Raw genomic sequence first — 13,303 nt, forward strand, 5'->3', positions numbered from 1 at the left:
GACATGACAAATGAGAGCTGCAGGACTTTAAGCTGCCATTTCCCCCACCCAACAGCAGGGGCCAGTGTCCAGCCAGGTATAAAGTGAGGAAATCGTACTCCTTAATGTGTTTTTGTAAGGGAGACTGCATTGCCCTTAAGCTTGACTTTCCCAAAGTGAACTCTTAAAAGCGGTAATGGATATGGTTAGGCCCTCTAGCTGTTATCACTGCAAGTCTGTATCCTTTTAAAGTATTAATTTCACTTGTATGTCTTTCAGCCACAGGCTTTTCAACAGATTTGTGTAAGTGCTATGTAGTGAGAGTGCGTCCAGATCATGTAAGACTGAAGGAGTTACACTATTAATGTACTTTACAGGGATACTCTTTATTGTGATCCTTAATTGAGGCACATAACAAAAGGCAAATTAAATATCTGCAAACAGAATGCTGGAACTGAAATGAGTTCATTCTCCTGGTGTGCATTAGCATTAAACAGGAAAATGTCACTTTTCTTACCTGTAGATCTTCTTGGTTACAGAACAAAACCTTGACCCAGTTTTACTGCCAAGGAAAAGAGGCAACCGCAGAGGCAGCTCCTCCAGGGGTCTCAGTCCTACATGTGCATGTATGTACCACATAACCACATACACACCTGGATAAACTGACCAGATCACACCCCTGCCGAGTGGAGTCGGTAGACGTGCAAGGTTGTTGTGAAAATGAGTGCAACCACTGTTCACTATCTAATCCTTAAAAGAGCGAGAGAGTGCGCCCTGCTGGCTGCTGGGCGCGGCAGCGCTCACCCCGAGCAGGTTGCGGGGCACGTAGCCCTCTTTGTCGTTGAGCCGGCCCCACCACCACGCGGTCTCGCTGTCGTCTTTCCGCCGCAGGATGGTGACGGCGTCGCCTTCGCGGAAGGAGAGCTCATCACTGTTCTGGGCCTCGTAATCCCACAGGGCGTACACGGTGCCCTTATTCATCACGCCCAGCTTCTCCTGGACCCCTGAGAGAGAGAGAGAGAGAGGCAGAGCGACGCCAGTTAACCCCGAGCGAGAGAGGGGGCGAGACCAAGGAAGTTTTGTGCAGCAACAGAGGCCGGGCGTCCATCTGACCAGCTGCTCAAGCCCCCCCGCTCGCCTCCGTCTGCCCCGCTGTCTGTCCACTCCCCAGTTAGACTCACCATAGAGGAACTGGGAGCACTGGATATAGCCCTCCTCCATCTCCTCGCACTTGTCGGCGGCGGTCTCCACGTCGCTGATGGTGGTGGCGAAGATGGCAGCGCCCGACTCCACCAGCAGCTTGCAGAGGTGAACGCTGTTACAGGAGGCCGCGCAGTGCAGGGGCGTCCTGGGCGAGACAGCACTCGTGTTACAATGCCATCACCCAGCCCTTGCACAGCCACATTAAAATGAGCACGTGTAAATACGAAGTGGAATTGCTGGCTTTCCCATCGACGTCTGTGACAAAGTCCTAACCTTCTAAGCATCTGTGTCTGGCCCTGCACAATGCACCAGTCCATGGTTAAAAGATAGCTGTGTGGGTAACTCACAGCATACAGGTCACGAACGTGAGGGGGCCCTTCAGACGGGCTGACAGTAAGTGAGACTTGCTCTGTCAAGACAAGAGTTGTATTGTGTGCCAATACTCTCAGTCAAAGTGGAAATAAACATCTGCAAACGGAGAATACTGGAATTGTAATGATTTCATTCTCCTGGTGATTTTAAAACAAACGCAGGTTATATTAAGACAGGGGTGCAGTATTGAGAATCAAAGAAACTGATTTCCAATCTGACATTATCTAATAAGAAGAGCACGTCTGACAGAGAATGAGACTTCTCATTTTCAGTTTTCGATGTTCTTATTTTTTTCTTTTTAAATTGCTCTTGGTTTTGATGGTTGTTATTGTTAATGTGAACTTTATACAGTTAAGACCGTTTTTTATTAAGTACTTTTAACCTAAAAGGGTACTCCATTCAAAATATGTTATTCATCTCCAGGGGGACAATTTAAGACTGCAATTAACTCCAAGTACAGAGTACAATGCAAGACTTCAAGGCGGGTTCCTATACGAGGTCAAGCAATCCTCTGCAGGGCTCTCACCAGCCATCGCTGTCGGCCGCGTTGACGTTGACGCCGAAGTCGAGGAGGAACTTGACGATGTGGTGGTGCCCGGCGCACACGGCGTTGTGCAGAGGCGTGATGCCCTCGTCGTTGGGGGTGCTGGGGTTCTCCACCTGGGATGACAGCGACCGGGGGTTAGACCAGGGGATCAGGCCTTCATGTCACACCCAGACCCCCGGGGAAAAGAGAGAATCAGCAGGACTGCTTCTCCTTTTTATTCCTGCTCAATTTTTCCCCCTTTATTTGCTGCTTAAAAAAGTCCTGTTTTTCACCTCAGAGGGAAAAAAGGACAGGAAAGAGCTCCTCTGTCCTCTGTGCCTCTTCATGCAGAGCTCATTTACTGTACTCATACGCGGTGTGCAGTACAGTACAGTGACTACAACCACCTTACAGCAAGAGCACTGCTCTGCTACAATAACACCGGAGTTTGATTTGTCTATGGTTAAACAGACGAGGTTTAACATTTTCCAACTTCAGAGACAAGAAGTTACAAGTAAAAGAAAGAAACACGGAAATCAGGTTAACTCAAAACATAACATAAGCCGGACCAGAGTGACCGGGCACGAGAGGCTGCCCTCCACCTGGCACGGCTCTGCCCGCAGGGCTGTACCTCGTAGATGATCCTCTGCACCAGGTCAAACTCCCCCTCCAGGGAGGCGTCCAGCAGGAGAGCCAGCGGGTTGAACTTGACACGGAGCCCGTGGCCGGTTCTCTCCGAGTTGGGCTTCTTCAGGTTGGTGCGTTTCACCTGCAGAGCGAGGAGGAAGGGAGAGGTTGAGGCTGATGCTTGCCTTCAGATTGGAAAACGATTAGCAATGCCGCGCCACGAGCAGCAACAGTGGCTTGGAATCTCAGACAGCTCTAGCCTTCTTCTCAGGAACCCAGGAAGTAAGGATGATGAGACAAATCAGACCGTCAGATCAGCTGGCAATTTTCTCAGGCCATTAAAACCAAAAGACGTGCAAAATTCTCACTGCAAACGGAACTGGATCTCAGTCAGACGTGCAGATACAGACGGGCACACCGCAGACACGCAGGCTCACCGCAGGCTGGGCCGCGGAGGCGGAGGGCTGGGGTGGCGTCCCGGCCTCCTCGGGGCTGCTGGCCTCGGGGATCGGGCTGGGCAAGGTGTCGGCGGGCCGCGGGGGGGCCGCGGGATTGTTGTTGCTGTCCTCCGTGGTCTGGGGCGGGGCCACGGGCTGGCCGGGCGTCAGCTCCTCCGTGGGCGGGGGGGGCAGCTGGTTGTCATTGGCGTCGGAAGAGGGCGGGGGGGAGGGGGGCCGCTCGGCGGCGGGGCGCGGCGGCTCGGGAGGCGGAGCCGGGGAGAGGGCGGGCGGCTCGGGGAGGTTGGCGTTGGCGGTGTTGCCGTTGTCGACGTCGGCCAGGACCCCGCCCATGTAGTCCGGGGGGGGCGCGGGCTGGTAGAAGGGCGTGCCCCCCCCGCCCGCGCTCTCCATGCCCCCCGCCAGCGTGTTGAAACGCTGGTACAGCAGCTTCTGGATGTTGGGGCCGCTGGGGCCCTCGGGCTCCGTGATGGAGCTGCGCTTCTTCAGCGGGCGCGGCGCGTTGGCCAGCCGCTTGCGCAGGGCCTCCAGCTCGGCGTCGCTCTGGTAGCGCAGCGGGGAGTACACCATGGGCGTCAGCTTGGTGGGGCTCAGCGGCCGCGGGATGTTGTCCACGCTGGGGGGGCCCTCCCGGGGCCCCGCGGGCTGGCCCTCCGGCTCCCCCTCCTCGCTCCCCTGCTGGCCGCCCGGGCACGGCGCCCCCTGCAGGAACAGCAGCGGGGAGGAGGAGGCCGAGCCCGAGTGCAGCACTGGTTTCCCGTACACTGCAGGGAGAGGAACAGGAGACGCACGTGAGCAGGAGGCGGGGACGCTACAGGCAGAGTCTGTGCACACGGGGACAGCTAGGGCCAGTGTGTGCGGCAGGGGTGGAGCGCAAGGCGTTCGTGTCTGCACAAATAGCAGCAGCGGGTGACCTGGGTGTGGAACCTATGCAGACCTGTTAGTGCACAAAATCGTGGTGTCTCCGAATGCTCAGAAAGGCAAATATTTTGAAGAAATTAAATTAAAATGTGAAACGGAACCATTAATATAAAAAACTGCTTGCAGCGCTTACCCATACCCCTAACAGAGGCTGCCTGGCAGGTTTGAGCCAGAAAGGGAAGGGAACAGTGCAGGAATACTGGGATTAACTGGCCTGCCTTCTAACTAAAAATAACCTGCTTTCCCTTCCAGAAGAAACAGTTAGCATCTAAAAAAAACAAACAATTAAGAGCCTACTTTAACTGGAGAGTAGCGCAAGCTAGCTGACGCCATGTTGGCACCTCTATACCCCTGCCAGGGCCAGGATCAGGTTTCTACCCACGCGGCCCCTAGCCCGCGGTCAGGAAAGGGCAGGCCGCACGGTGCCCCCAGCGGTGCGGAGACGTACCTGCTTTGACGGCGGACTTGCTGTTGGGCTGGTAGGTCTTGGGCGGCACGGCCTGCTGCAGGTACATGTAGTAGATGGAGCTGGAGTTGACGGTGGGGGGCCCCTTGCGGGGCGACTGCGGCCGCGAGCCCTTGTCGGGGATGAAGGGGCGCACCGCCACGGCCAGCGGCGGGTCGGGCCGCGCCTCTCCGGGGGGGAAGAGCGGCGAGCCGGCGGGCTGGAAGGTGGGGCTGGGGGGCACGGAGATGCGCTGCTGGATCTGCTGGGAGGAGCCCGGCGGGGCCGCGGGTCTCTGCCAGGCGGCGGAGCTGGCACCGGCTCTGGGCAGGCTGCCGTCCTTCCGGCGCTCCAGGGAGCTGGAGGAGCCCGCGGGCAGCAGCACCGGGCTGGGGTAGGTGCCATAGCTCGGGGGCGGCGGTTTGGACAGGGCGGGCACAGGCGGGGCGGCCTTGCAGGGGTCAGAGCCCTAAAGTCAGGCAGAGGAACACGAAGAGAGCCTTTAGCTGTAAGCAAGGTAACGCGTATAAGTAAGCATCACCCTTGCAAGACCTAGATGAAGGCATATATTCGTCACGCGTACTGTTGTGAAAAGCTATAACCTCAGGCCGGAGTCGTTTTTGGTTTAGAAAGGCCGCCAGGCCCTGGCACGAATGCCATCATCCGTCATTCCCGCAGGTACAGAGGAAAACGACGGCTCCGGATTTTTCTGTCGCCGCAGCCCTATTGGCAAAACCGGCCGAGCGAATTACTCGGGAGTCTGGGGATGAACTGAGAGAGCCCACCTTGTCTGGGGCAGAAGTGGGGGTGCCGGGCTGCGCGCTCCCCGGCTTGGCAGCTGTGTCCATGTTGGATTCCTTCCAGTCCATACTGGGCGGCTTCAGCGAAGAGGACGCCTGCTTGGTGAGGGTGGGCCACGTGGCATCATTAGCTGGAGGAGTGAGACAGAGAGCGTGAGAGGGGGAGAGGACACGGAGCAGGACGGTCTCCCTGCATGGAGACAAAATCCACCACAGGCTGCGCCTGCCCTCCACTTGTTTGTTAGGCGATTCTCTATCGCTGAATTCTCTGTCATTCTCCCTGACAGCTAACTCTCTCATTCTCCTTCAGCGTGCTTCGCACAAGACCGGGCCCAGGACAAGCCATCTTCCTCTTTGGGTCGCTAAATTCTGCACAGCCCCGCCCCCCCCCTCAACATCCGAGATCCAAGGCCATGCGTGACGATTCCCCTCCCCGCCCCTTGTTGAAACACAGAGGACTCGGGGGCACATCACATCGACTTCGCCGTGCAGCAGTGCGTACAGGAGCCCCAAAACGGGCGGCGTCTTATCCGAGGACAGTAAATAAAGAGGCGCAGATACAGGCTCCCGGAGGAGCAGGAAACGACAGGGTATGAGCTGGGACAAGGAAGGCAGATTGCTGCTAAAATGCAATAACCTGCGTTTTAATTTAAAAAGACGCCTTCGCAGACAGAAATGTGATGAAACCAGACAGTATGAAGCAAATAACACTAGGCAGCAATATTCAGTCAGCTCTGAGCATGTCCAAAGAAAGGAACAAATGGCAAGTGATTGCATCAATAAAACAACAAACAGGCAGCACTGTGCTCCTAAAAACACACACAACTGCTCTGCTTTTCCCAAGCAGAATGAAGCCTAATTTATTTGGACAGGACAGAGCAAGAGCCGCAGGGGTTTCCAGACAATTATGGGAAGGAAGGTAAACTACAAGAAGAGCAGACCTCCGTCTGAGAGGGAGTGGTTGTGTCAGTGCTGCATCGCAGACGCAGCACATAGACGGCACTGGAAGGATTTTCTATTCCTGGTGGCTGTACACTTTTTAATTGGATTTAGAAGTCTAAGAGGCTTTTACTTGTAAGCAATTGCTTGTTCACAAAAAAAAAATTAGTAGTAAGATTTTAAAAACGGTATGACACTTAGCATAGGCGGCATTCATAAAAATGAAACACAACCAAGGACTTCATAAGTCTGAAGTGAGCAAGAAGTAACGGGATTTTCCATCCTTCTTATACAACACTGATTATTTTCATCTACAAGTAATAAGTGATAATGCGTTACCAAAGGCTTGTAAAAATGAGCCATTTCCAGAACATTTCATTTCACTTCATGGTGTGATAATTCTAAAACTTTTTGTGTTAACATTTCTTAACTGCTTTTAGAGTTTAGAATCCTGGATATGTTAATTAAATTACTTAATGATCCATTTGAAGTTCTCGGCCTGATAAAAATATAAGCATACTCAAGGGGATGTCGTGTCAAACAGTCCCAATATCCCCGTCTGCTATGCTCGGGGCAGCAGGATGACAACTGCATTGCTGCTATTGAACCTCCCTGTATATTCAGGATAACTCCCACTAAAATGCTGGTGGCCAAATCCAAATCGCCCTCAGTAGTTTTCCCCCTTGGGCTCTGTCAGTTGGCTGTTTAGTGCAAGACTCTCATCCATAGTGGGAAAATAAAGATATTTCTGTGGCTTCTAATGAGAGCTACCGCAGTGTTTTACACCTGTATTTTAAATAGGACACAGGAACTGACAAGTCGAAAAACAAAGTGATTAATCAAGGTGGGATCTGGAACAGCCACAGCAATGCTGGTAGTGTTTAAGTGTCCACAGGTGCATTGAAGGAGCAGTCACAATGGTGCTTGATTTTAATCAACCAGTCCCCACACAGGTGAGAGCTGCCCTTCAGCTCACACCCCATGTCTGCTTAACCCACACACATCAGTGTCAAACATGGTGGGCTAAAGGAACACGGGCATTCTTTCTTTGAAGGAACACTAGCTTACAACAAAAAGCTGATTTTTTTCCCCCCAACATTTCTACACAAAGAGAAGTACTACATAGGATACACATGATCTGTGTTAATGTGGAAGCTGACTTCAGTAACGTTTCACATTTACTTCCAATACTGGACGATCAAAAGACAAAAATCAATCAGTGTTAAAAAAAAAACTGCAGTCAAACTTCAAATTTACTGAAGGGGTAAATTTGACTGATGCAGAGATCAGTTGACACAGCAGGTATGAGAGCACAGTGAACCTTATCTGTGTGACGGAGGGGGTGGAGAGAGAGGAGAGCACAGCACCACCACACACTGTCCTGCTGCACTCCCAGACAGCTCGGCATCACACACACACACACACCACACACAGGACACCCACTGCACGCCATTGATCCATTTCAGGTACTCTTCACATAACTAACACCAGGCGCTGGATCCTGGAAACTGTGCTGAGTTTATTAGCTCAGACAGTCTGGAGCAGATAGCCATTAATGCTCTTCTGCTTGTAGTAACTTTTGACAAAAGGCTGTCTGCCCTGTCTGTGCCCTGTCCTGTTCTACTCACTAACAGTGCAGCAGCTCAGAAGATGCACACGTTACTTTTCACTGCTCACTCAAAACCATGGCGGTTATACAGAGCCAGGATTGCCCTCATAAAACCGCCTTTCATACCTAACAATAACTCCACATAAGCTGTTTCACCCTTAGTGAAAGTTATCGGTCAGGGTACCAGCAGGCCCTCACACATTCTGTGATGGCAGTGATAAGCAGAAGGTGTGTATTTACTCAAAACACTGAGAGAGCAACGTCTAAACTCAGAAAGGAACTGCAGTTCTTAACGTCTTACTTGAGCTTCTGAAAATACCGGGCATGTCAAGTTAACTGCCAGAGGTTTTTTTTGCATAATGCATGCATAAAAATCTCAAAAAGATTATATTCACACACACCCCCATTTCAATACAGAAGTCTGCTTTTCCTACACTAACCCAGTCATCTAAGGATCAAGTCACAGTTCCAACTCAAAGTCTGAGATTGCTCCTGTGGCTTGTCCCTTAGTGCACGTGCACACACACACGGACGGGCTGTGCGGGGATGGGACTGTGCGCACACACGATAAGGCTCAGTGCTCCATACTGAGATCAGCACCTGCGGGATCACAGGACACACTGTCAGGCAGAGGGGACGCCAAGTGCCCGTGTCTGAGATCGGGAGACTGCAGAGCAGCAGTAGGCGATGGCAACACGGGATCCACTATGATGTCTAAATCAGAGACCTTCCAGGGGCCGGCAGACTTTCTCACACCGCGCCCATCTGTCTCTGCAGGCCACCCCAAAGCCAGCCGCCCCGCACCCCAGTGGCAGGACAGACGGGAGAGGAACAGAACAGACGGGGGGGAAAAAAAAAGAGGGGGAAGGAGAAGAGGAGGGAAAGACAAGAGAATACAATGTCAACAGACTGCAGGAGGATACTGAGAGAGAGAGAGAGAGAAAAAAAATTAAAACACATCGAACACGGCAAGCATATTGCGGCCGAAGAGGCAGGAAGAGACGGAGATGGGGCTGGCGAGGGCAGTAAAAAACGCCTCCCGCTGCGAGGCGTGAGCGCGGCATACTCTGGCCTGTCCTGAGACCGCTGCCTTTTCGAGCTGCATGCCGTGCCGATCTGGAATCCCTCCCTGCCTGCAACAGTCCCAGAGCAATTCATGGAAAAACAGCGTCAAAAACCCATTAACACAGCTACTGCATTGTTGCCCACTTCAAATATTGAACTAGGTACTCTTATGTAGGAAAGCGGTGCTGCAACAACTCTCCTCAGCCTCAGTATCTCTACCAGACCAACCTGCATTCATAGCTTTGAAGAAGGCTTCTTTGATGAAGAAAGAGGCAGGGTCCACCAGTGTTACGGCTGCAGTTTGTGAATTGAAGGGGATGAAATGGCTTTAGACACCCACCAGCACGTGCAGTGCTACAAGGCCGAGACGAGCAGCAGGGCTGGGCAGGGGGACACGTCTCTAAACCTAGCTTACGCAGCAAGGCGTGTGGAGAGGGGGCTCAGCAGGATACTGTCTCAGCAGCTTGATCAGCGTCACCAATGACCCACCTGCACTGTCTTCCCAGTGAGATGAGGGACAGCGGGCGTCGGTAATCTACCTGCTACTGAAAGGGGAAAAGCCTTCCGGACCAGGACGGACACACCAATATGCTTGCTTCCCACAGCGGAAAACCGCGCTGCACTGACCTGATTTGGACCTGGCGTGGGTGGCGGTGGCCGACACCGTGAGGGACTGGGGCTTCAGCGGATCGGCGGGAATGGCGTAGCTGCCCTCCTGCCTGCCAGGGGCCGGCACCTGGATGTAGGGCCCCACAGCGGCCACGCGCCCCGAGCTGCCCTGAGCTGGCTGGGGGGGGGGCGTCCCGTTGATCCTGTTCAGCTGCGGGGGGAGAGAGAGGCACCGTTGCTGCGAGCCGCTGTGGACACACAAGGACGGCCCACACAGAAGCACGATTCCCGCGCAAGGAGCCGAGAGATACTACACACAGAGCAGTGCCTGGCCACAGGGCTCAGCCCAATCGGGGTGCTTGTGGCAAAGGTTTAGTTGTAGCTGGATTAGCACTGGTAAGCCACCTCCAAACCCCCCCACCCCGGGTCCCCAAGGGCGGCGGGAGCACATCAGCTGCAGCTGCTCTGCCAGCAGAGCTCACTTTCTTAGAAGGAGGCTGAAAATCATCCTGAACGGAAATTAAATAAAAAAAAAACAGCCTCAGGAGAAGCTCGTAGCAAGAAGGCCGGACTCCGCTCACAAACCACAGCCTGTATCTGTGAACCCCAGTGGCCCGGCGAGTGTACATGTGCTTTATGTTCCTTTCAATGAGCTGGTCTTACAGGGATGTTCTCTTTTTGACGTGCCTCAGCTTTTTTCTTATACAGGCGCTCCCTCAGCTCCCCGATGCGCTTGTCCATCAGCGTGACCTCCATGTTGCGCTTGTTGAGCAGGTCTTTGTGCTGCTGCAGCTTGGTGTTCTGCTCCTGGTTCAGCTTGTTGCGAATCTGAGGAGGAGGAGAAAGTATTTAACACTACTGACACGTCTCAGAAGTAACACTGTAACACTGTGTGCTACAGCCCAAGAGTTCTAAAGATTGAACTACAGAAACATTCTTGCACTGTGTTAAATAAGGTATCGCAGCATACTTATCACCCAGCAGCCATATCACCCTGCAACTCTCAACTGGCAGCCCACTGAAGCTCAGCAGGTGTGAGCTTGGTCAGAACCTGGATGGGAGACCTCCTGGGAAAAACTAAGGTTGCTGCTGGAAGAGGCGTTAGTGGGGCCAGCAGGGGGCGCTCACCCTGTGGTCCATGTGGGTCCTAATGCCCCAGTATAGTGACGGGGACACTATACTGTTAACAGGCTCCGTCCTTCGGATGAGACGTAAAACCGAGGTCCTGACTCTCTGTGGTCATTAAAAATCCCAGGGCGTTTCTCGAAAAGAGTAGGGGTGTAACCCCGGCGTCCTGGCCAAATTTCCCCATCGGCCTTCATCAATCATGGCCTCCTAACAATCCCCCTCCCCAATGAATTGGCTTCATTACTCTGCTCTCCTCCCCACTGATAGCTGATGTGTGGGGAGCGTTCTGGCGCACTATGGCTGCCGTCGCATCATCCAGGTGGAGCTGCACATTGGTGGGGGTGGAGGGGATCCCCATTACCTGTAAAGCGCTTTGAGTGGAGTGTCCAGAAAAGCGCTAAATAAGTGTAAGCAATTATTATTATTATTGATGGCAGTGCACCAACACAACACTCCTATCACGCGGCACAGGCCTGCGGCGCCCTCTACCTGCAGCTCCTGGTAGAGCTTCCGCAGCTCCAGCGCGGCCGTGCCGGTGACCTGCCCGCTCAGCGCCTGCAGGCCGTTCAGCTTGCCCCGCCGCAGGTCCTCCAGCTGCTGGGTCAGCTGGTCCACCTTCAGCACCGCCGACTGCAGCTCCTGCTGCTTCTCCTGGAACATGCCGTTGATGTGCTCGATCTCCGCGGCTGCAGGAACACACAGGAGCGGCGGGGTCAGACGGGGGGGGGGACAGGGGGAGGCCCTCCCTGAGCTTCACAGCACGGCACGGCGCGGCACCAAGCCTGTCAACTGTCCGGGAGGAGTCCCTCGCGGAGGTGCCTCCGCCGAGATTAATGTGCTGTTTCAGGGGGGAAAAAACGTCTCAAGAGAAAGAACTACAGGGAATAGCGCCAGTATTATTTCCCGAACCCCTTGCTCCTTCGGCACCCTGGCTGAAAGCTCATTATTTGTCTGCCCTATTGAAGGCATCTATCTATCTATCCATCCAGCACACAGGAACACAGACTCCCAGCCCCCGCCCATACCTACAGGCTGGGGACAGGTCAGCGAAGCCTCCAGAGTGTCGGCTCCCCTCTTGGAGACCGTGAAGCAGGCCTGCCTGACTACCCCGCCCTCTTCAAAGACACATCTGCACCTCCCTTCAGCGTCTACTCGGAGCGGCCGACGTGTGCCGACAGCACTGATTAGCTTGTATGGGTCTAACCCAAGGTCTTTCCTTTGTTTTCCCACTCCTCGGTCTCTGCACAGAGTGGGGGCGGGACGCCGAGGGTGGCGACGGCTCGTGTGGCCTAACTCTTCCCCACTCCAAGGCTGGTATTAAAAAGCCTTACGATCCTTTGAGGCGGCAAGGGAATCTCGCCCATCTGTGACGGATAACGTTTCCGCGGCCGAGCCCGTCAAGTCAGATTGGTTAATCTCAGCTCCCAGGTCGCCAATGTTTGCCAGCTCAGGATCAGCAGGATGCATCTCCGGATCTGGACGCCATCGTATCCCTTCCACACCCTCTCCCCTCGCGCCCAGCACTGGCCTAACCTCCACTGTCGCTCCTGGCACGCCCTGTCCACACACTGACCTCAGCTTTCGCAATGCTCGGCAGAATTAGACTGATATGCTAAGGGGCTCGCTGTCATTGCACAGACCTCGAGAGCCAGGGCTCGCATCCAAATGAAACTGCAGTGATCCGAAATGCATCCACATACAATGCCCTCTCTGCATGCTCTGTGTTGGGTTCAGCCACTGGCTGTGCTTCACGCTGATGCTTAAACAGTGTATTCAGAAGAATGAATTCACTTAAACAGCGAATTCAGCAAATGCAAGACAGCAATTAAAAAAAGAATGAAATATCTCATTTCTACAGCACGAATTGTTAAATATCTGGAGAAAAGATGCTACATTGACTTATTGATTCAGGGGTGGTCAAATACGAAACCGTGCAAAGCAGGTTAATTGGTATAAACAAGTGCTTCATTACATAATTAATGATCATCTTGACAATCCAAGGGCTGGTCCTCAATGCTACAGGGGAGAAGTTGCACTGTTTGGACTCTGGCTGCCTGTGAACCGAAGCCCCGCACTAGATTCACTTCCTCTGTGAGGCCCCTGGGTAGAGACACAAAGCCTGGACTGCACTGTCTCTCTGGGGGGCCTAGGGGGCGCTGTCTGTGTGAGCTGAGGAGGCGGGGAACATACAGAGGTTGCCATTGATGACTTTGCTGTAGTCCACCTGGCCCCTCATGGCCCTGATCTTCTTGAGCTTGGCCTCCTGGCTGTCCACGCGTTCCTTCAGCCTCTGCAGCTTCTCGCTCTCCGACACGGCCTGCTGCTGGCGCCGCTCCTGCTGCTTCAGGTACCTCAGCCGCTGCTCCTGGGGGGGGAGAGGCGGAGTGAGGGGGGGTGGTCAGGACGGGGCTCGGCCCCCCACAGAAAACAGCCCCCCACGGAGCCTCGCTCAGCAGCCTGGGCGCGGGCAGCGAGTCAGCGCTGAGTCAGCCCCGAGTCAGCCCCCCCCTGCAAGGGCAGGAGTGCAGCAGCAGTGCCTCGAGCCGGGGCCCGAGGAAGTCCACGAGAAATCGCCAGGAAAAGCGGAAGTGAGCGAATGCGCGCTTTCCCGCTGTGCGGGAG

The 13,303-nt window shown here is 54.1% G+C and overlaps 1 protein-coding gene across 10 annotated transcripts in view; it reads right to left on the reverse strand.

Annotated features, from left to right (window-relative positions):
* The window catches only part of ppp1r13bb (protein phosphatase 1, regulatory subunit 13Bb), a 65,442-nt gene that overhangs the window by 1,365 nt on the left and 50,774 nt on the right, over positions 1-13,303 (reverse strand). For 7 of the 10 annotated variants that reach the window (XM_069193113.1, XM_069193114.1, XM_069193111.1 and 4 more), the window contains 12 exons: positions 12,872-13,046; positions 11,171-11,367; positions 10,217-10,381; positions 9,572-9,764; positions 8,480-8,650; positions 5,317-5,462; positions 4,535-5,000; positions 3,145-3,929; positions 2,712-2,849; positions 2,081-2,214; positions 1,161-1,327; positions 784-983 (listed from right to left, as the gene is read on the reverse strand). In XM_069193113.1, coding sequence (XP_069049214.1) covers positions 784-983; positions 1,161-1,327; positions 2,081-2,214; positions 2,712-2,849; positions 3,145-3,929; positions 4,535-5,000; positions 5,317-5,462; positions 8,480-8,650; positions 9,572-9,764; positions 10,217-10,381; positions 11,171-11,367; positions 12,872-13,046 — 2,937 coding nt within the window. The remainder of the gene's footprint in view (positions 1-783; positions 984-1,160; positions 1,328-2,080; positions 2,215-2,711; positions 2,850-3,144; positions 3,930-4,534; positions 5,001-5,316; positions 5,463-8,479; positions 8,651-9,571; positions 9,765-10,216; positions 10,382-11,170; positions 11,368-12,871; positions 13,047-13,303) is intronic. The other 3 variants (XM_069193112.1, XM_069193116.1, XM_069193115.1) reach the window with 3 other exon arrangements.

Source organism: Lepisosteus oculatus, chromosome 8 (genome assembly GCF_040954835.1).
Source record: "Lepisosteus oculatus isolate fLepOcu1 chromosome 8, fLepOcu1.hap2, whole genome shotgun sequence".
NCBI lineage: Eukaryota > Metazoa > Chordata > Actinopteri > Semionotiformes > Lepisosteidae > Lepisosteus > Lepisosteus oculatus.